Here is a 24,078-nt window from a genome sequence, read left to right as displayed (position 1 = left end):
TTTTACATAAAAAAAGAATGTGGCAATTGCTAAATGTAACCTGAGGAGTTGAACCTATCGTTGGAGAAATGTTAATCATACAATCAAATGCTATCTTATCCTATTTCATTTTTTTCTCAAAAAACATGTTGTCTAAACACCAATCGCCAAGACAGATTGGTAAGTTTTACTCATCCCGGGACTGCTTTATTTACTCTGGTTTGCCTCAGTCACCTCCTCCTTTCCATTTCCTTGCAGTTCTGGAGATTTGTTTTGATGAACTTGAAGAACTTCTGCGTTTCCTATGTGATCTAAGTTTGAAGGGAGACAGGATTCAGAAATGAGAATGATTGGCTGAAATTTGGTTACGAGAGAAGAAGATACATCTTTAATTAAGATGCCAATGTACCCCACACCAACAAATACACTTCCATTCCTCTATTCCAATTTAAAATAAAACATTCATGGGATGCGGTCATTGCTGGCTGGGTCAGCATTTATTGCACATCTTTTACAGGTGTACTATAGAAGGCATTCTTTCTGGTTGTATCGCAGTTTGGTACGGGCTCCTGCTCTGACCAAGACCGCAAGGAACTAACTACAAAGGATTGTGAATGTAGCCCAGTCCATCACACAAACCAGCCTCCCATCCATTGACTCTGTCTACACTTCCCACTGCCTTGGCAAAGCAGCCAGAATAATTAAGGACCCCACGCACCCCGTACATTCTCTCTTCCACCTTCTTCCATCGGGAAAAAGTCTAAGGTCATGTACCAACCAATTCCAAGGACAGCTTCTTCCCCGCTGCTGTCAGACTTTTGAATGGACCTACCTCGCAGTAAGTTGATCTTTCCCTGTACCCTGGCTATGACTGTAACACTACATTCTGCACTTCGTTTCCTTCTCTATGAACGGTATGCTTTGTTTGAATTGCGCGCAAGAAACAATACTTTTCACTGTGTTAATACATGTGACAATTATAAATCAAATCACATCTCACTGCCCTGGTTTCTTTGGCCATTTTAGAGGGCATTGTTTTAAGAGTCAACCACTGTGGTATCACATGTAGGCCAGACCAAGTAAGGATGGCAGATTCCCAAGACAAAGGGTGGCATCTTCCAACAACATCCCCCCCCAACCCATTGGCATGCTTTCCTGCAAGGGGGTGGGGGGGTGTCTCTTGCCAACCACCCCCTCCCCCCCAATCATCCCATGGTGTGCTTTCCTGCAGGGGGAGGTGTCTCGTGCCATTGACCAATATCTGCGCCATTTTGTGTAGCTCGCCCATCTTGCCACCCAGGAACTCACCTCGGGCATCTTTGGCAGGACTGGAAGACCCTGCCAGAAAATCCCACCCAAAGGCTCAGCATCCAATCCTTTTCCCCTCTGTGAAGATCTATAGCGAGTTTCTCCTCATGAGAAGCACTTCCTCAAATCAACAAGTTTTTTTTTAAAAAGGAAAATCTTCCAATTAACTTCAATCAGGGGTTATCCAATTTGGTCAACTCTTAACGGGGTAAATGTTCTGATCCCACTCAGGAATGGTCATGGGTGGGACGGAAAGTTGGACAGATCATTTAAAGATCCACTGTCCTCAGATGGGATTTCCAGTCTCGGGGCATGTGTGACTGGAAAATCCTGCACCACGTGTCCATAACATGCTAGGGTTTCTCCTCCTCTATCATTTCCTTTTAACTGGCATGGTGTACACGCTCACATGTGCCAGCGTGATGGCACGTGGTGACATCGTGGCTGGAAATCCTCGACCTCGCCCGCGGCTGGGATTCTCCAGTCCCGCTGCAATAGAATTCTGGCTGAGCACCAAATTATCTTTTCTGTGGTGGTGGGCGAGACTGGAGAATCTCAGCCCACTCGTGTCAGTTGGGGGCTGCCCTCTTCCCTCTGAGCTTGAACGAAGCATGAGATAGTGAGGCAAATCTTTCCATTCCGCCCGCCAAGGGAATTGTAGCGGAGGAGAGGGGGGAAGGGTACGGACCATGGAAATGTCCATTGACCTCAGACAGGATTTGCCAGTTTCAGGGCAGGTGCAACCAGAAAATTCCGCTAAGTATTCAGGATCATACAAACATAGCGTCAGGGTTTGAGAGTAGGCCACCATTTACCCGAGGCCAGAATAGATGCCTCACTTTAAGCAGAAATCCGGCCTTCTCTTTGGGGAGGCGATAGCCTAGTGGTTTTATCGTTAGACTATCATCCAGAAACTCAGCTAATGTTCTGGGGACCAGGGTTCGAATCCCACCACAGCAGATGTTGGGATTTGAATTCAATAAAAAAAATCTGGAATTAAGAATCTACTGATGACCATGAAAGCATTGTCGGAAAATCCATCTGGGTCACTAATGTCCTTTAGGGAAGGAAATCTGGTGTCTTTACCCAGTCTAGCCTACATGTGACTCCAGAGCCAAAGAAATATAAGAACATAAGAAATAGGAGCAGGAGTAGGCCATCTAGCCTCATTATCTTGTAAGTCTCTATAAGATCCCCCCTCAGCCTTCTAAACTCTAACGAGTTCAGGCCCAGTCCATTCAATCTCTCTTCATAAGCTAACCCCCTCATCTCTGGTATCAGCCTCGTGAACCTTCTCTGTAATCCCTCCAAGGCCAATATATCCTTTTGCAAATGCGGGGACCAAAACTGCACACAGTACTCCAGCTGCGGCCTCACCAGTGCCCTGTACAGTTGCAGCAAGACCTCCCTGCTTTTATATTCTATCCCTCTCGCTACATGGTTGTCTCTCAACTGCTCTTGGACAACTAGGGGATGGGCAATAAATGCTGGCCCAGCCAGCAATGCCCATGTCCCATGAATGAATTTAAAAAAAAATTAATAAAAGGATGCGAAACACATTTACAATAAATTAATTAACATTTAGCAGAGTGTTACAGCTTCTGCTAAAGTAACGGACAGAGGGAAGTTATAAGACCCCATTCATTCATTAATGTCCAGCTTGTCAGAACACGCCAATCACATACATGGTTGTCATGTCTTTTTTGTCTGGGCACACCCCAGGTAAACGATACTTCATTCACCTCTGACTAAATAAAGTCACCGTGGATTCTATACACCTCCTGAGCCCCTGGATTGCATCCAAATCACTATGTTTTGATTGGGGTATCACGAAAAACTTGACCTGGTCATCTTTTTACCGAGTTAAACTTTCTCACCTGGTAGCTCCTCTTCAATTACTTCCGGCTTCTTTTTGAGATAATACCTGGATAAACACAATGTCGAAGGCGGTGTTACAGACAGCAACACGGAGTAGATCTTGGCAATACAATACACAGCCCCCGTTGTGGGAAAATGGAAGTGACCCTTCCGAAAGGAGGAATGAGGTGCTTGTCTTTGAGTGGGTTTCTTTACCCAGAGAGTGGTAAGAATGTGGAATTTGTTACCATAGAAAAGCAACAGCACAAAAGGAGGCCATTCGGCCCACCTTGGCCAAGCCAGCTACCACACGGTTGGTGCGATGATTAGCAGAATTGATACTAAGGGGCAGTTGAGCATGGCCAATCCACCAATCATACACATCTTTGGACACTAAGGGGCAATTTAGCATGGCCAAACAACCTAAACTACACATCTTGAGGCACTAATAGGCAATTTAATGTGGCCAATACACCTAACCTACACATCTTTGGACTGTGGGAGGAAACCCATGCAGACATGGGGAGCATGTGCAGACTCCGCACAGGCAGTGACCCAAGGCTGGAATTGAACCCGGGTCCCTGGCACTGTGAGGTAGCAGTGCTGAGCGCTGTGCCCAACACAAAGTGTGAGGAATGTGAGTAAACGAACGTTTGCAGGAAATGTACCAACACAAGCAATCGAGGTTTCTAAATGAAACAATTAAATATGTTAAATATTTAAAAAGTTGAACGCTATTTAAGATGCACAGGAAGTGATGAGACTGAGTCACCTGACTTTTATCAATACCTGTTACGTTTTCTGATATTGGAAGTGAATTGTTTTGAGCCGGATGCAGAAGGACTGTAATCGATCTGTTGTTTCACTTGTTGCTCTCTGTAATCAGCCTGCTGCTGGTATCCAGGGTAGCTTGCAAGGACTGACTGAACCATCCCCAGTACAAAGTCTTTCTCTGCAAATAAATGGTGAGTGTTAAAAATCACTGATGTGAGGCAAACGAGCTCACGCTGGCAAAAATAAACTATCGCTGGAAAGACGTTCCAGAATCCGAGGGCCAGTAAAGTGCAAAGACTGATCCGAACGTATGAATTTGTCGGCCATTCGGTCCCTCTCCGCCATTCAATAAGATCATGACTTATCCAATTCAATCTCAACCCCTTGCCTACCCCCTGCTAACCCTTCACCCTCTTGCTTATCAAGACTCTATCTCCTGTTTGAGCTCCCGGTTGCAGTAGAGGACACACGAGCTCTGCTTCTTCAGAAACTACCTTTGTTTCTTTAATCCAACTTCACACACAATTCTCCACCAAACCCCCAGTGCTACCTGTGGTCCCTTCACGTAGCAGTGACTTCTACTGGATAATTGACATCAAAATTAGGATTTAATTGGAAGGTCTGTGGATCCATTCCTAACATCTGGCCCTGCCCCAGAGGCTCTGCCGCAATCACCTCGTGAGGACGAGAGTCCCAAAGTCTCGAGACCCTCAGAGAGAATTATTTTTCCCCTCCTCTCTGTGGGCGACCCCCGAGTTCTCGATCTAGGACCAGCGGGACTGGGGAGGAAGGCCGGATGTTCCTGTCTTCATTTTCTGCAGTCCGTTGATTTCGGGTGGATGGCAGATTTTCCATTCTCGCTGCTCCCCCACTCCATTCCAAAGTGGCTATGAATAGCGAACCGTATGGCAAACTACCCTATCCGAATGCGGTGAAGCCCAATGAGATCTTATATTTGCTGAGAGCAGACACGGCTTCTGAACCTGGACCCCCCCCCCCCCCAATCAGTTTTTTTTATTCTGGGGATGTGTGTGTCGGTGGTTGGGCCAACATTTCTGACCCATCCCTAGTTACCCGTAATTGCTTGCTAGATCATATCAGAGGGCTGTTAAGACTCAACCATTTAGTGTGGCTCTGGAGTCACATGTAGGCCAGACCAGATAAGGACGGCAGATTTCCTTCCCTCAAGGGCATTCGCGAACCAGATGGGTTTTTATGACAAACGCTCATCATCAGACTTCTGATTTCTGCTGTGGTGGGATTCGAACCTGGATCCCCAGAGCATTACTCCAGGTCACTGGATTACTAGCCCAGTGACAGTACCACTCCTCCAACACACTGCTGACTCACAGCGCCAGGGACCCAAGTTCGATTCCTGGCTTGGGTCACTGCCTGTGTGGTGATTGCATGTTCTCCCCGTGTCTGCGTGGGTTTCCTCCGGGTGTTCCGGTTTCCTCCGAAAGACGTGCTAGTTAGGTGCATTGGCCATGCTAAATTCTCCCTCAGAGTGCCCAAACAGATGCCGGAGTGTGCCGACTAGGGGATTTTCACAGTAACTTCATTGCAGTGTTAATACAAGTCTACTTGCGACCAATAAATAAACTTTATCCCGAATCTTTTTACCTTACAAGGTTAGTGACTGTGGGCATACTTACGCCACATGGACCACAGCAGAAAGTTGTACCACCACCTTCTCAAGGACAGTTAGGGCCAGACAATAAATATTGACCGAGACAAGCGACCTACATCCCAAGAATGAATTTAAAAGATCTCCGCTGGGACCAGCTGTTGTGACATGGTTTATAACACTGATTTATATACCCGTGTATGGCAAATAAACAGGATTTTGCAAACAGCTGGGTGAAATTATTCTGACAGCACTGGAAAATAACCAAGAAATGGTCCCAAGTGTTCCTCTACATCCCTCAGGGAAGACAAGCCACTGTCTCGATGAGGCTAGCCCCATGTGTGACTCCAGTGTGTCATGTTCCAGAGGGGAAGGTGGTGAATGATGATACTGAAAATGAATCTTTGTTAGTCTTAGATTTATTCGCAGAGTGGAAAAACTCTAATCATATATCTCCTAACCTAACCACAACAATGTCAGTAAAAAAAACTAATCAATGCCCTTCATCTCTCGATAATTAAACATAATTTATAATACCAGATTATGTAGAAGTGTAGAAAAGCAGAGATATACAATCCCTAAAGTGTAGGGGGAGGCCATTCAGCCCATCGAGTCTGCACCAACCACAATCCCATCCAGGTCCTATCCGCATAACCCCACATGTTTACAATGCTAATCCCTCTAAGTGGCATGGCCAATCCAGCTAACCTACTCATCTTTGGAGCGTGGGAAGAAACCGGAGCACCCGGACGAAACCCACGTCAACACGGGGAGAACGTGCAAACTCAAAGTCTCTCAGTGTCTCTCAGTGCCCTGAGCCAGCTTGGGATGGCCAATGTTGTCCAGACCCCCAACAACAAGCTTTATAGAAATGATTCCCAAAACTGTTGACAAAATAATCACTATGCTAGAATTTAGGCACAGTGGTTAGCACTGCTGCCTCACAGAGTCAGGGACCTGGGTTCAATTCCCAGCCTCGGGTTACAGTCTGTGTGGAGTCTGCACATTCTCCCCATGTCTGCATAGGTTTCCTTTGGGTGCTCCAGTTTCTTCCCACACTACAAAGATGTGTAGGTTATATGCATTGCCCATGCTAAATTGCTCCTTAGTGTCCAAAGATGTGCAGGTTAGGTGGATTGGCCATGCTAAATTGTCCCTTAATGTCCAAAGATGTGCAGGTTAGGCAGATTGCCCATGTTAAATTGCCCCTTGGTGTCCAAAGATGTGCAGGTTAGGTGGATTGGCCATGCTAAATTGCCCTTTAGTCTGTCTGTGAGCATGCACCCTGCGATGGGACGGTGCCTGGTGCTGGGCGCTCTCCAGCATCCATCAGGATAGACTCTGTCCCCCCGCGGCCCTGAATTGGGGTAAGCGGTTGAGTGAAAGTGAGGAGAAGCTCTGATATATTTCATACCTGTTTCTTTTACGTGCAGACCTAAGCAAATAGCAGCGAGGTTGAAGGATACGAGTTAGACAATGAACACAATCCTAGGAAGGCAGACTGAGGCAAAAAGGGGCCCGAAGGAGGTCAGACCACAATCAATGATCGGTACAGAGGTCACTCACCCCGCTGACTGGCACAAAGCAGCCACTGCTGGACGGCAGAGAATGAGTCTGTCTGCAGAAGCTGGCAGAGCAGTTCCAGAACCTGAGCAGCAAAACAAACAGTGAGTGATCAGAGTGACACTAATATCACAGCCAGAGATAAGGATGGCCTGTCACCATCACTGTACACAGCCCGCGGGGAGTTTCAGAGACCGCACTTTACAAACAGCTCGTCAGCGATTCATAAACATGCAGGGGGCTGAATTTTCACACACACACACACACACACACACACGCACACACACACACGCAGACATGGGTGCACACGCATACGCAAATACACAGGAACACACACAAAGACATGCACACATACATGTATACAGGCACACACATGCACACACCCACATGGATACACAGGTACACACACACATACATACCCCCCACGCAGAAAGATATACACACACACAGACACATGTGCACAGGCACATACGTATGGAAAGATATGTACACACCTATGCGTGCGCGCACACACACCCCCACATGGGTAAATGCACAAATGGATACACAGGCACATACATGAAAAGTATGCACACATATGTACACATGCACACTTACACACACACACATACATACATGCATGTGCACATGGATACACAGGCACATACACAGAAAGAGATACATACACACACATATACACACACCTGGACGCACATACACAGATATATACACAGAAGGATTACTTTTAAAGTTTATTTATTAATGTCACAAGTCGGTTTACATTAACACTGCAATGAAGTTACTGTGAAAACCCTCTAGTTGCCCACACTCCGGTGCCTGTTTGGATACACAGATGGAGAATTTAGCTTGGCCAATGAACCGAACCAGCACATCTTTTGGACTCGTGGAAGGAAACAGGAGCACCCGGAGGAAACCCACGCAGACATGGGGAGAATGTGCAATGTGACTTTTTGAAGACTTGTCAGAAGCATAGGCAGGTGTTTTCCAACCTCACTCACAGCAGGGATTCTCCAGTCCCGCTGCAGAGAATGGAAATTTGGCTGAGTGCCAAATTTTCCATCCTCGCTGGCAGCAGTAGTGGGGCGTATACGAGACTGGAGAATGTGCCTGCACTGTCTGATGTTCTTGGTTTGATGCTGTGTGTTTTGCAATGTACGGCAACAAAAAGGTAAATGAAAAGTCTCCTTCACCAGCAACTCATGGTCCTGGAAGAATCCATTGTGTTTACTCCTCTCCCGGGTATCATTCCTGGAGGAACGGTGAGAAGACTGGCGACTCAGAGCCGGAGTGTAGTTGGGGATGATGCGGCCAGTCTGTGCAGAGTACTGAGTCCTTTGCTTTACCTCCGTCTGTGGAAACATAACGAAACAATGGCCTGTTTGTTCTTTCCTGGGGAGGCATCCAATGCTGTACCCGTCAACACAAACACACCCAATGGATGAGAAGTGTCATGCCAGGCCAAAATTCCTGGGCCGGTCACACTCCAACACAAGGACAGAGAGAGAGGGCCAAGATGTGTTCGCAGGAAAATGGAAGGCATGAGGGCAATACTTTATGAAGCGCATTTAGGAATTCTTGGATTGCAATCTTCGGAGAAGACTTATTTTTGATATAGTTGAAGTTTATGGCTGGAATTTTACCATCCCACCCGCTGGAGCGGGCAAGGGGCGGAGCCTGGAAAGGTCTGTTGACCTCAGTCCGAACTTTACGGTTTTTGGGACAAGCAAGACTGTAAAATCCCACCCTATAAATTGATACATGGCCTTATTACCTAAGCCTGAAGCTCTTTACTCAACACTACAGTATTTTGTAACCTCCCTTCACTGCAGCGGGACTGGAGAATCCCAACCGCCGGGCGAGGTTGGAGAATCCCGGCTCACTGTCTTTTCCCAGTGCTCGGTTGGGAAGGATACAAACTGCTCTCTTCTCATCTCCTGGTCTCCAGTATCTGTCCATCCTCTGCCAGTGCCCATCCATCAACTGGGATTAACCTGTTGGCTTCTAACTCCATCCCAACACCCACCAGGGCAAACGCTTTGGGCCCATTGTCAGAATTCATTGTCGCTCAATTTCCCACGATAAAGGAACAAACAACCACATTTGTCATTGCGTTGGACAACTTGACGCGGTGTAGATTATTGACAAATTGCAAACCTGGCCTTGTAGACAGGCTGGTTTTACAGGTTTGGGCCTAACCAGGTCCTGGATGCGTGTAAAAAGAGTGTCGCACTGAGTGTTGCTGAGGGGACCGCTCTCACTCTCTCAGGTCGTATCACTTAACTTTCTTAAAATGAAATAAACACACTTGATTATGATTAAAAGGTTGTCTTGCATTTTTCCACTTGTACAGTTTAAGATTAGTCCAGTAATATAATCCACCTCTATTGTCCTGCAGAATTCCTTGCTTCTGAGACTAATAATTATTTATACGTTGCTGTAACAAGAAACTTTCACCTTTTAACATCTCTTAATGGCAATTTCACTGTGTGTGCACGCTACAGAGGTTTTAATTGAGCGTGTCCTCATTTCGCTCATGCATAATTGAGGTGGCATGTTAACCTTTCCGACTTTACAGTTCTCTGCTGAAATCCTATACTTTAGCACCCAAACACAGGACTACGACCCTGACTGTTGACGCGGCAATGAGGGTTTGAACTGCAGGCTCTTACAAAGGACCATTTAGTCAGCAATATTGTTAAAATTATGTTACGGGATGTGCGTGTCATTAACTAGGCGCAGAATTTATTGCCCATCCCTAATGAGCAGTAGTGGTGAGCTGCCTTCCTGAATCGCCACAGTCTCTGAGGTGTAGGTGCTGTCAGGCGGGGAGTTCTCGGATTTTGACCCAGCGACAATGAAGAAACGGTGTTATATTTCCAAGTCAGGACGGTGAGTGACTTGGAGGAGAACTTCCATTTGGTGGTGTTCCCAGGTATTTGCTGCCCTTGCCCTTCTAGATGGTCGCTGCCTTGGGTTTTGATGGACCAAATGGCCTAATTCTGCCCCTATATCTTATGGAAGGTGCCGTTGAAGGAGGCTTTGTGAGTTGCTGCAGTGCATCCTGCAGATGGTACTCACTACTAACATTGGGAACATAAGAATTAGGAGCAGGAGTAGGCCATCTGGCCCCTCAAGCCTGCTCTGCCATTCAGTAAGATCATGGCTGATCTTTTTGTGGACTCAGCTCCACTTACCCACCCGCTCACCATAACCCTTAATTCCTTTACTGTTCAAAAATTCATCTATCTTTGCCTTAAAAACATTCAATGAGGGAGCCTCAACTGGGCAGGGAATTCCACAGATTCACAACCCTTTGGGTGAAGAAGTTCCTCCTCAGCTCAGTCCTAAATCTGCTCCCCCTTATTTTGAGATCATGCTCCTAGTTCTGGCTTCAGTGGAAACAACTTCCCTGCTTCTATCTTATCCATTCCCTTCATAATCTTATGTGTTTCTATAAGATCTCCCCACACTCTTCTGAATTCCAGTCAGTATAGCTCCAGTCTACTCATTCTCTCCTCATAAGCCAACCCTCTCAACTCTGGACACTGCGTTGATGGTGGAAGGAGTGAATGTTTGTGGATGGAGTGTTAAGCAAGCGCGGTGCTGCTGCTGAAGATTTGCCAGTTCACACAGTAAGCACTTCAACATGAATAGGAATGAGGCAGGTACCAAAGGATGCCAAAGATTCTGGGAAAAATGTAGTTATGAATATGAGATAGTCATCTTCAAATGTTTCAGAAGGCAGAAATGTGACCTTGGCTTCCGGAGATCGATAAACTCTTTCTGCGTTCGGGGTTTTTGGCATTTGAATAACGCATCAGAACATAACAACTACCAAATATATTCTCTCCAGCCAACAGGCACTGGGTGTCTTTCATTTCACCTCATTCACAATGCAATAGGCCGTACCTGTCCAAGGCCAGAGTCAAAGCTTTGAATCTGCTACAGAGCGCAGCAAATCTAGAAAATCTCCAAAAGAATTCACAACCCGTATTGAGATAACATAAGAACATAAGAAGTAGGAGCAGGAGTAGGCCATCTAACCCTTCGAGCCTGCCCCGCCATTCAATAAGATCATGGCTGATCTGAAGTGGATCAGTTCCACTTTCCCGCCCTCTCCCCATAACCCTTAATTCCCCTGTCTATCAGAAACTTATCTACCTGTGACTTAAATATATTCAGCGAGGCAGCCTCCACCACTTCAACAGGCAGAGAATTCCAGAGATTCACCACCCTTTGAGTGAAGAAGTTCCTCCTCAACTCCGATCTAAACTTCCCCCCCTTTATCTTGAGGCTGTGCCCAACAGTTAGATCGTGACTTGTTCTGATAATGTGACTCCAATGCATTGTGGTGCAGGGGGTACCACTGGATCAGAAACTCCAGGTTCGAGTCCAACATTGGGTGTTGTTGGTCACTGAAGGAGCATTCATAATACTCTTTATATAAGAAAGTAATAACTCTTGCCCAGACTACATTCAGAGATAGATTTCTTTTTTTCTAAAGTATATCTCTTTTTTATACCCAGAGTGCAAAAGGAGGCCATTCAGTCCACTGCCCTATCCCTAGGCTCTATCCCCATAACCCCACGTATTAACCCTCATGATAACCAGCTCAGGGAATCTTCCTGTCACTATTTTCCACTCTGGGGTGACATGATGGCACAGTGGTTAACATTGCTGCCTCACAACGTCAGGGACCCGGGTTCGATTCCCGACTTGGGTCACTGTCTGTGTGGAGTTTGCACATTTTCCCCGTGTCTGCCTGGGTTTCCTCCAGGTGCTCCAGTTTCCTCCCACAGTCCAAAGATGTGTGGGTTAGGTTGAAGGGCCACGCTAAATTTCCCCATAACATCAGAAGAAGTAGGAGGGTAAGTAGGTGAGGGTAAGGGGAGAGGGACTGGGTGGGATTGTTTGGCAGTGCAGACTCGATGGGCCGAATGGCCTCCTTCTGCACAGTAGGGTTTCTATGATTCTATGTAGCCTGGGCAAGAGTTACCTCCTCCAGCACCAAACTGAACAACATTCAACAAGTCAAAACTGTGCAATTTAAAGCCCCAAGCCATTACTTTCCCACTCTCCAGCTAGATAGTCTGATCTTAAAGTTCTGAAGTTTGTTTATGAGTGTCAGAAGTAGGCTTACATTAACACTGCAATGAAGTTACTATGAAAATCCCCACACTCCAGCACTTGTTCGGGACCACTGAGGGAGAATTTAGCAATGCACTTAACCAGCACATCTTTTGGACTGTGGGAGGAAACCGGAGCACCCGGAGGAAACCCACGCAGACACGGGCTCCACACAGGCCGGTAGTAAATGGGGGAATAAAAAGATATGGAGAACATTCCACCAGCTGGTTCGATCCAATGGGAGTTACCAATTGATTGTGGGTGCACTGGAGAGGGTGCAGAGGTGATTCACCAGGACACTGGAGTGTTTCAGCTGTGAGGAGAAGCTGGATAGACTGGGGTTGTTCTCCTCAGAGCAGAGAAGGCTGTAGCGGGGGGACCTGATTGGGACATACGAGGGACATGTTTGGATTAGATAGGAAGGAACTTTTCCTGTTAGTAGAGGGGTCAATAACCAGAGGGCACAGGTTTAAGTTAAGGGGCAGGAGGTTTGGTGGGGATTTGAGAAAGACCTTTCTCACCCAGAGGGTGGTGGGAATCTGGAACTCACTGCCCGAAAGAGGCAGGAACCCTCACAACATTTAAGAAGCATTTAAATGAACACTTGAAATGTCAAAGCATACAAGGCTGTGGACCATGCGCTGGAAATGGGATTAGAATAGACAGGTGTTTGATGGCCGCCACAGACACGATGGGCTGAATGGCCTCTCTCTGTGCTAAGTGAGGATGACAACGAGCGATATCTAATGCTGGAATCTTCGACACACGGATTTCTTCTTCGAACACTCTGTCTGTTTGAGTGTGTGAGGTAATTCCCCACACGCACAGAGGAACCTGAACTGCAACAGTTCTACAACTATCGGGTGACTAAAGGTGTACTGACCTCCTTCTTTTCCTCGGGCTGTTCAGATGCCAGGAGGCAGGCCCTGGAGGTGAACTCCCGTAGTTCCTCACGCCACGCATCAGACCATGGTTCTGAAAGGCAAAACTTCCCTTCTTAGCTCGATGATTGGCACCAGTAATGAAAGCAAGTCTATTCAATGGCCAGTCCACCTAACCTGCGCATCTTTGGACTGTGGGAGGAAACCGGAGCATAGAAAACATAGAAAAACTACAGCACAATACAGGCCCTTCGGCCCACAAAGTTGTGCTGAACATGTCCCTACCTTAGAGATTACTAGGCTTACCTATAACCCTCTATCTTACTAAGTTCCATTTACTTATCTAGAAGTCTCTTAAAAGACCCTATCGAATCCGTCTCCACCACCATTGCTAGCAGCCGATTCCACTCACCCACCAATCTCTGAGTGAAAAACTTACCCCTGACATCTCCTCTGTACCTACTCCCCCAGCACCTTAAACCTGTGTCCTCTTGTGGCAACCATTTCAACCCTGGGAAAAAGCCTCTGACTATCCACTCGATCAATACCCCTCAACATCTTATACACCTCTATCAGGTCACCCCTCATCCTTCATCTCTCCAAGGAGAAAAGGCCGAGCTCCCTCAACCTATCCTCATAAGGCATGCTCCCCAATCCAGGCAACATCCTCGTAAATCTCCTCTGCACCCTTTCTATGGCTTCCACATCCTTCCTCTAATGAGGCAACCAGAACTGAGCACAGTACTTCAAGTGGGGTCTGACCAGGTTCCTATATAGCTGTAACATTACCCCTCAACTCCTAAACTCACCCGGAGGAAACCCACGCAGACACGGGGAGAACATGCAGACTTCACGCAGATAGTGACTGAAAATTGGAATTGAACCTGAGTCACTGTTGCTGTGAGGCAGCAGCGCTAACCACTGTGCCGCAGTGTCTTTAATGAGAAATCTCATTTTCCATTCCTCTATTGGTTATTTGCTAACTTTGCAATTTAAAGTTTGCTTTTCTCAAATTGAGTTTGACATACAGGGCATTAGCGATATGAAAAGTAACAACAGCTTTTCCTCAGAGGCTTTTACAATCTTGGCTCAGCAGCTGGACTCACGCCCGAGGTTCCAGGTATAAACCTCACTCCAAAAATTAGAGCCAATACTCTCGGCCCACGTTAGGTGGAGTGTGGGGTGGTAAAGAAGGCGTATGGCACGCTTGCCTCATTGGCTGCGGCATTGAGTACGAGAATAAGGATTCCATGTTGCAACTTTATAAAACTAAGGTTAGCTTTGATTCTGGTCACCACATTACAGGAAGGATATGGAGGACTTTGGTGCAGAAGAGGTTTACCAGGATGCTGCCTGGATTGGAGGGTATGAACTATAAAGGAGAGGCTGGACAAACCAGGGTTGTTTTCTCTGGAGCAGCGGAGATTGAGAGGAGACCTGATAGAAATCTATAAAATTATCAGAGGCGTAGATAGGGTTGACAGTCAGAATCTTTTTCCCAGAGTTAAAATGTCTAATCCTGCATTTAAGGTGAGAGGGGCAAAGTTCAAAGGTGACGACATGAAGGGCAAGTTTTTTTGCACAGAGGGTGGTAGGTGTCTGAAACTCGCTGCCAGGGACGGTGGTGGAGGCAGATACAATAGGGGCATCGAAGGGGCTTTTAGATAAGCACATGAATATGTGAGGAATAGAGGGATATGGACCAAAGGCAGGCAGAAGGGATTAGTTTAATTTGGCGTCATGATCAGAAAAACATCATGGCATGTTCCTGAGTGTACTGTTCTACGTCCTACATACTTACATCTACGATGCCCCATCCAATACCTGTCTTCTCCTCATCCTTAAGGGCAACACAGCAGAGTAAGGGTCACCTGGACCAATCAGGAGTCGGAGTGTGCACTTACCCCATGGTGAGAAAGGCATTCTGGGAGTCATGCAACTGCTGAACAATTCTTATTAACAATTTATGTTCAATTATTTATTAATTATTTGTGTTCACTTGTGAAGTTTGTGAAAATGCTTCTTTAGATCTGGCGATGAGGATAAATTATCCTGATACTGCCTCTGGCCCGATAACTGTGAGTATCCTGTTTTAATCGAAGTCTGAGGTGGGGGGTATAAAAACTGCTCATCAGAATACCTGTCTTTGGATGAATTTGCCTGTTTGACTCCTCTACCGAGGACCAGTCACAATACGGTCAGTATTATTTCCAAGCAAACAAAGTAGGGAAGGGGGCTAAACACAAAGCATTTCTCAGTATTTGTAGAACCTATAAGCTTATTTACTCTCTTACAGCTTCAAGTGTGTCCATCCCCAAATCATGAGCTTGTGGATTTAGTAAATTGCAACCTCAATCATCAGTTAAGCTCCAGAGATTCAGGCCTGGATTCTCTGGCCTCACCCGCAGCTGGAACTCCCCATCCTCACCAGCAGCTTGAACTGTCGGAGAATCCCGACCTCAAACTTAATTTGAGGTTGAGAACCTCAGGCGAATTGAACATGACATACATTATATCCTTAAGCAATTATTGGAGAATTTTGATTTCGGAGCCACTCTAAATGACATGTTACAGGATAGGTTAGTCTGCGGCATGAATAACAAAGCTGTTTTACACAGATAGCTTGAGGAGGTCGATATAAATTTTAAATGAGGAACGAAGATAGCGCTGGCCATGGGAAATACTGGTAAGGTCTGCAGAACGCACAAAAGTGCACCATTTACCACTTAAAACAGGAGCCTACAGTCAGCTGTGGTGTCAAAACCGCTAAAGCCATTGCAAAGCAGGAAAAAATTTTACTCACCAACAAACCAAAAAAATAGGCAGTCAGTGATACTTAAAATGGGAGTGTTGCTAATGTGGAGGTAAGCTCACCCCCTCGAATAATGTCAGTTTAAGGAGACTGAGTGTCATCATCGTCACAAAAGAGGACATGGGATAAGTCAAGATCGCCAAGTAATAGATCAACAAAGATGTTACAAGTATACAATGATAAACACAAAATACTACAGATGCTGGATCCTGAGTCAAAAACAGAATAATGCTGGAAAATCTCTGCAGATCTGACAGCTTCTGTGGAGAGAGAATAGAGCCAGTATTTTGAATCTGGACGACCCTTTGTCAGGGCAGCTGAACTTGGATTCCATTCTGATCTGTATGGTTCACGGGTGGCCTCTACATGGAATCTTTAACACTGGAAAGGGCCATTCTGTGAAACCTGGGATAAGTCCGTGTTTATATTCCACACAGACCTCATCCCACTAACTATTTCTTCCCACTCCAGTTAGTTAGACTCTTGGGGGAGTTCATGAAGTAACATGTCATAGAATCCCTACAGCGCAGAAGGAGGCCATTCGGCCCATCAAACCTGCACCAACCACAATCCCACCAAAGTCCTATCCCTATAACCCCATGCATTTACCCTAGCCAGTCCCCCTGACACTAAGGGGCAATTTAGCACGGCCAATCCACCCAACCTGCACATCTTTGGATTGTGCGAAGAAACCGGAGGACCCAGAGGAAACCCTTGCAGACATGGGAAGAATGTGCAAACTTCGCACAGACAGTGACCCGAGGCTGGAATTGAACCCGGGTCCCTGGTGCTGTGAGGCAGCAGTGCTAACCACTGTGCCACCGTGCCGCCCCAATGAATGGGGCCAAAGGAAAGCTGAAAGGCCACTGTTTGGGTTGTTTCCCACACTTTCCCTTCCTTCCCGGCACTTTTCTCCATTTGGGAAGAGTCTAATTACAAAGCAGCTGGGTGTTTACTCACACCCTCCCCACTGAGATAATAAATCGTTATTTGTGCTTTTTTGTGAGTTAAATTCTGGTGTGGATGGGTGAGGGGTGGTGAGGGGCTGTAGGGGGCAAGGAGTTTGGCTGGATGAACTCTGAGTGAACACCGCTAAGTTGCCAATAGAACTGAGGTTCCAGTTTGCGTGGTTATCTACTGGCTATTTGGACATCTATGCAACAAATCAAAATGACCCCTTTCCATTTTGTTTGTGATTTCTCCGTGGCCAGTTCAGGTCCGTGTGTGGGATACACACACTCCCGTACTCTCATGACAAACGTGCAGTCCCACCTGCTCAACTCTCCTTGTGAACCCTTCACTATCGTAGAATCCATAAAATCCCCACAGTGCAGAAGGAGGCCATTCCGCCCATCGAGTCTGTCCTGACCACTGTCCACCCAGGCCTTATCCCCATAATCCCATGCACTTAGCCTGGCTAGTCCCCCTCTCTCCCGACACTAAGTGACAATTTAACATGGCCAATCCACACCTAACCTGCACGTCTTTGGAAACCCACTCAGACACGGGGGGAACGTGCAGACTCCACACAGACAGTGACCCGAGCCAGGAGTTAAACCCAGGTCTCTGGCGCTGTGAGGCAGCAATAGAATCATAGAGTCAAGGAATCCTACAGTGCAGAAGGAGTCCATTCGGCCCATTGTGTCTGTACTGACTACAGTCCCACACATGCCCTATCCCGGTAACCCCATGCATTTACCCTAGCTAGCCGCCCCCCCTCCAACACTAAGGGGCAATTTAGCACGGCCAATCCACCCAACTGGCACATCTTTGGACTAAGCACCGTGTCCCCGCGCCGCCCTCAGTGGGAGAAAAATGCCACCACAGGATAAGGACAGTACAAACCTATGGCGAACTTTGAGATACTCCCATCATCGAAGGCATTGCATTGAAAAGTACTGACGGGCATCCCAATCCTTCTGAGGAGCGCGGCCGGAAACTGGCTCTTGATCAGTGGGTGAGGAGAAAGTGGACTGTTGATGTACCAATCATCATTCACTGCACAAACAGGTATGCCGTTGAGTCCTTTGGAAAGAGAAAAGAATTCCGAAATGTTATTTTCCGTTTAGCGATCGGTTCAATGCTCTTTAGACGTTAGTATTTCTCTGTATGTGCACTGATATCAATAGTTTCACCTTTTGTCTCAAATTGGCTGCTATCCATCATAAAAGGCAAATAACAGAGTTGCAGGGGGGTGAGGGGTGGGGTGTGTGTGTGTGTGTGTGTGTGTGTGTGTGTGTGTGTGTGTGTGTGTGTGTGTGTGTGTGTTGGGGGGTGCAGGGATGCAGTCTCAGAAATGAAGCTCTGGAGCTGGAAACAGACATGAATATTGGTGGGCAGGAGTCCCAATGTTAAGCTGTAGGAGCTGAATTAGGCCAATCAGCCCATCGAGTCTGCTGCACCACTCAATCATGGCTGATAAATTTCTCAACTCCATTCTCCCGCCTTTTCCCCGTAACCTTTGATCCCCTTACCAATCAAGAACCCATCTATCTCTGTCTTAAATACACTCGTGGGTGGCACAGTGGTTAGCACTGCTGCCTCACAGCACCAGCGTTCGATTCCCAGCCTTGGGTCACTGTCTGTGTGGAGTTTGCACATTCTCCCCGTGTTTGCGTGGGTTTCCTCTGGGCGCTCCGGTTTCCTCCCACACTCCAAAGATGTGCGGGTTAGGTGGATTTTCACAGTAACATCAGGTTTTTGATAGACAGGGGAATTAAGGGTTATGGGGAGAGAGCGGGAAAGTGGAACTGATCCACTTCAGATCAGCCATGATCTTATTGAATGGCGGGGCAGGCTCGAAGGGCTAGATGGCCTACTCCTGCTCCTATTTCTTATGTTCTTATGTACTGAGGATGAACTTGCTACACTGAATTCAGAGATATGATTATACACTGCTTATCAAATACAATGGAAACAATGTCTACGTATGGGAATGGAAAAGGATAATGAATTACAGTAAATTATCCAGTATAGGACCCAAGGATATAAGAGTAACAGGAATTGGCATTGGTTAATGTGCGATGTCTGACATGTGATAGATATCTGAGCCATCAGTGGCAAATGGAACATTTGCTCTCCAGATTTGCTCGTCGCACTTACGCAAGGATATTTTGGCCTTGAAGGGAGTGCAGAGGAGGTTTACTAGGCTGATACCGGAGTTGAGAGGGTTGAGCTATGAGAGGCTGAATAAACTAGGCTTGTACTCGTTAGAGTTTAGAAGAATGAGGGGAGATCTCATTGAGACGTATATGATGATGAATGGGATGGATAGGATAGAGGTGGAGAGACTCTTCCCGCTCAAAAAGGACAGCAGGACTAGAGGGCACAGCCTCAAGATAAGGGGGGGCGGTTTAGAATGGAGTTGAGGAGGAACTTCTTCACTCAAAGGGTGGTGAATCTCTGGAATTCTCTGCCCGTTGAAGTGGTGGAGGCTACCTCGCTAAATATATTTAAGACGCGGGTTGATGGGTTTTTGATAGGCAAGGGGATTAAGGGTTATGGGGAGAGGGCGGGAATGTGGAACTGAGCAGCGACAGATCAGCCATGATCTTATTGAATGGCGGGGCAGGCTCGAAGGGCCAGATGGCCTACTCCTGCTCCTATTTCTTATATTCTTATGAGCAAGTTACTTGGTACTGTTCTCCTCATTCTTCCTTTTGAGATAACTGTCCAATTATCTCCTGAATGCTTTTAATCTTGTTCTTGCTGTACTTCCACTGGGTGAGCTCGAGTGTGATTGTATTCGATCAGCAGTGTGTAATCACGTCTGAAGTTCATCTTCAGAACTGCCTTTGTTAATTCAGTTGTTCTGAACCCTCTTCCCCAGAAGCCTCTCCAACGGGCAGCCACCTAATCTGGGAAATTTCCAATATGAAGGAGATATTAAGCAACACGGTCGGTGGGATTCTCCGGCCTCGCTTGTCCCGATATCGTAAAATCCCGCTCACGGGCAACGAACCTTCCCATTGTCCACCCCTCGCCCGCTCCGATTCCCGTGGCGGGCGTGGTGGTAAAATTCCAGCAGATATGTCTGGAATACTAAGACAGAATTGAACACACAAAGGGGCTTGAATTCACACTGAAAGGCAAATTTAGGCTAATCAAGTTCTTCATCATACAAGCCGTGACCAAGAAGGGTGTCCTTCCGTACTGGTTGGTACATCTCTGGCTAGGCAAGTATTTACAGTCCTTCAGAGAGTGGTGGTGAGCTGCCGCCTTGTTGACATAGCGGAGACAATACATTGGAGCTTTTTAAGGATTATGTTAGTGGAAGAATTCAATAAAAAACTGGAATTAAAAGCACACTGGAAATATTGTCCATTGTTGTAAAAACCTACCTGGTCCTTTAAGGAAGGAAATCTGCCGTCCTTATCTGGTCTGGCCTACATGTGACTCCAGGGGCACATGTGGTTGACGCTTAACTGGCCTTTTTATTATTCATTCGGGGGATATGGGCATCGCTGGCTGGCCAGAATTTACTGCCCATCCCTAGTTGCCCTTGTTCAAAGAGCAGTTCAGAGTGAACCACATTGCTGTGGCTCTGGAGTCACATGTAGGCCAGACCAGGTAAGGACGGCAGATTTCCTCCCCTAAAGGACACTAGTGAACCAGATGGGTTTTTCCGACAATGGTTTCATGGTCATCAGTAGATTCTTAATTCCAGATACTTTTTATAGAATTCAAATTCCACCATCTGCCGTGGCAGGTTTCGAACTCGGGTCCCCAGAACGTTAGTCGAGTCTCTGGATTAATAGTCCAGCGATAATACCACTAGGCCATTGCCTCTGAAAGCCACTCAGTTCAATGACCATTAAGATTGGGCAATAAATGCTGGCCCAGCCAGCAATGCCCACATCCCATGAATGAATTAAAAAAAACTAAAAAAATGTTCTTTTTGGACAGTTATATTAGGCTGGGCTACAAAGGGTTTTCATTGAATCTGTACAGTGCAGAAGGAGGCCCATCGAGCCCACACCAACAACAATCCCACCCAGATCTTATCCCCAACTGCTAATCCCCCTGACACTAAGAGGCAATTTAGCATAGCCAATCCACCTAACCTACACACCTTCATATACTAAGGGGCAATTTAACACATCTTTAACTTGTACATCTTTGGACTGTGGGAGGAAACTGGAGCATCCGGAGGAAACCCACGGAGACACGGGGAGAATGTGCACAGACAGTGACCCAAGGCCGAAATCGAACCCAGGTCCCTGGGGCTGTGAGGCAGCAGCGCTAACCACTGACCTGCCCGTTTGCAAAGTAGCAGGAACGTTTGCTGGTGGATCTTACCGTTGATGTGTTTCACTCGGTGAGGCTGAGGGTTGTGCCGAGAGAAAAAGGAGTGGTGGCTGAGTCTTCCGAAGCGTGAGCTGCTCTTTGGTTTGGACAGCGAGCTGTCAGCCTCGACGCTGAATCGGAGCAGGGAGTTAAGAGCTGACGTGCCTTGTTTATCCAGCGACTTCTGTTCTCGCTTGTTCTTGAATGGATCAAGCACCGGTTGCCCTAACTTCTCCATGGTGTCCTTTACTGACATCTTCTCAGTGCTTTCAGAGAGAAATACGGACAGTGACAAATAGTTCTGGGACCGTCTAGGAGTGAGACACATCTACTGACAGATATCTATTTGTGTTAGAGAAAAGCCAAGGGCAAACACACCAGGTTAAAGTCCAACAGGTTTATTCGGAATCACGAGCTTTCGGAGCGCTGCTCCTTCATCAGGTGAGTGGACAGAAAGAGACCACAGATCCCGGACATTCTCTTTTCCACCCTCATCCATCGGGAAAAAGATACAAAAGTCTGAGGTCACGTACCAACTCGAGAACAGCTTCTTCCCTGTTGCCGTCAGACTTTTGAATGGACCCACCAGACATTAAGCTGTTCTTTCTCTACACACTACCTGTGAGTGCGACACCATATCACACACCCTCTCCTTTCCTTCTCCGCTATGTACTCTATGAACGGTATGTTTTGACTGTACAAGAAACAGTACCAGGACCAGAAGATCGTGCCAGCAGGAAGGACAAGATATTGGCTCCCTTCCATTAACAGCAGACAATAAACATTCAGTAAATAATCCATTTATGTCAGGAGACGAGGTGGGGGGGGGGGGGGGGGAGGGAGAGTGTCAAACTGAGCCCTTTTATGTGAAATTAATGATTTATCATTAAGAAGCATTTAGACGTGCACTTGCGATGCCAAGACTATGGGTTGGGAAATGGGATGGATTCGAATAGTTAGGTGATTTCATGGAATTCCTACAGTGTAGAAGAAGGCCATTCAGCCCATCGAGTCTGCACTGATCACAATCCTACGCAGGCCTTATCCCCGCAACCCCTCTTATTTACCCTAGCTAATCCCCCTGACACTAAGGGGCAATTTAGCATGGCCAACCCGCACACCTTTGGACTGTGGAAGGAATTAAGGAAACGCACGCAGACACGGGGAGAAGGTGCAGACTTCACACAGACAGTGACCCAAGGCCGGAATTGAACCCAGGTCGCTGGCGCTGTGAGGCAGCGGTGCTAACCACTGTGCCACCATGCCATCCGATTGTCTCTGATTGGCGCAGATGCGATGGGCCTTTTTCTGCATATCTCTGTGACTCTAAGGCATGAAATAAGGTACTTTGGAGGTAGGGATTGCACCTTCAGGAGCAGAGAGATGAGAATCTCTCCGATCAGTTATTCCTTCACTTTACAAATCTCTAGACTTCCCCACAACCAGAAATACATTTGCTCTACTTTCAACCAATCTATTCTATATAAATTTCTCATATCCTGATGAGCTGCATTCAACCGTTACCAGTGACACTCCTTAGGGATTATAACTCAAATCTAGGCTTGTTCAATGTACAATATAAATCCATGATATACTTACTCCCGTTTGCAGCTGAATGGGGGAACTTCACTCACTGCTGCTGTCATTCTGCAACTTCTACTTCTCAGGTGCTGAGATGGATAAACAAAGAAGGATAATCGATGAAAATAAATTACATTAACAGAACAAAACACCTCTCAAAGCGTGAGGTTAGAAGGAGCACTTACAGGCAATTGAACTTCACCGCGGCAATATGTTTTATATTTGCATTCCCGACACAAGTCAGGAGTGTGATGGAAAACTTCCCAGTTGCCAGCAACACTCAAGGACCTCGACACCATCCAGGACAAAGCAGCCCCACTTGACTGGCACCCCATCCACATACACTCACTCCCTCCGCCACTGATGCTCAGTGTGTACCATCTACAAGATGCACTGCAACAATTCACCCAAGATCCTTAGACAGCACCTTCCAAACCCACAGCCACTTCCATCTAGAAGGACAAAGGCAGTTGATACATGGGAACATGGAGATGAGGGGGTTGGCCCACGAAAAGAGACTAAATAGACTGGGTCTGTACTCGTTGGCGTTTCGAAGGATGAGGGGGGATCTTCTAGAGACGTATAAGATCATGAAGGGGATGGATAGGGTAGAGGTAGAGAGATTCTTCCCACTTAGAAAGGATAGCAGAACTAGAGGGCACAGCCTCAAGATAAGGGTGGGGCAGTTTAGATCAGAGTTGAGGAGGGACTTCTTCACTCAAAGGGTGGTGAATCGCTAGAATTCTCTGCCCATTGAAGTGGTGGAGGCTGCCTCGCTAAATATATTTAAGTCACGGGTAGATAGGTTTTTGATAGACAGGAGTATTAAGGGTTATGGGGAGAGGGCGGGAAAGTGGAACTGATCCACTTCAGATCAGCCATGATCTTGTTGAATGGCGGGGCAGGCTCGAAGGGCAAGATGGCCTACTCCTGCTCCTATTTCTTATGAACACCTGCAAGTTCCCCTCCAAGTCACTCACCATCCTGACTTGGAAATATATCAGCCGTTCCTTCGCAGTCGCTGGGTCAAAATCCTGGAATTCCCTCCCTAACGGCATTGTGGGTCAACCCACAGCACGGGGACTGCAGCGATTCAAGATGGCAGCTCACCACCGCCTTCTCAAGGGCAACTAGGGATGGGCAATAAATGCTGGCCCAGCCAGCGATGCCCATGTCCCACAAATTAATAAAAAACTATTAGGATCCCAGACCCAAACTCAGATGTACTACGAAACCAGACTACACTCCAGTGATTTCTCTATGAATATGAGGAAAAGAACCTT

At 46.8% G+C, this 24,078-nt stretch overlaps 1 protein-coding gene across 1 annotated transcript; it reads right to left on the bottom strand.

Moving 5' to 3' along the window:
* On the bottom strand, positions 1 to 22,880 carry tbata (thymus, brain and testes associated). The gene is made up of 9 exons (XM_080215755.1): positions 22,814 to 22,880; positions 21,227 to 21,480; positions 17,774 to 17,953; positions 13,119 to 13,210; positions 8,299 to 8,457; positions 7,112 to 7,193; positions 3,934 to 4,096; positions 3,165 to 3,211; positions 1 to 290 (listed from the first exon to the last, which is right to left on the bottom strand). The coding sequence occupies exons 1-9, from the start codon at positions 22,858 to 22,860 to the stop codon at positions 187 to 189; spliced, it is 1,128 nt and encodes a 375-aa protein (XP_080071881.1). The 5' UTR covers positions 22,861 to 22,880; the 3' UTR covers positions 1 to 186.
* Positions 22,881 to 24,078: the final 1,198 nt, after the last annotated feature.

Source organism: Carcharhinus amblyrhynchos, chromosome 31, assembly GCF_965287045.1.
Source record: "Carcharhinus amblyrhynchos chromosome 31, sCarAmb.v2.hapA, whole genome shotgun sequence".
NCBI classification, from domain to species: Eukaryota; Metazoa; Chordata; class Chondrichthyes; order Carcharhiniformes; family Carcharhinidae; genus Carcharhinus; species Carcharhinus amblyrhynchos.
The sequence above is the reverse complement of the archived record's forward strand: the minus strand, read 5'-3'. Positions and strand labels throughout refer to the sequence as shown.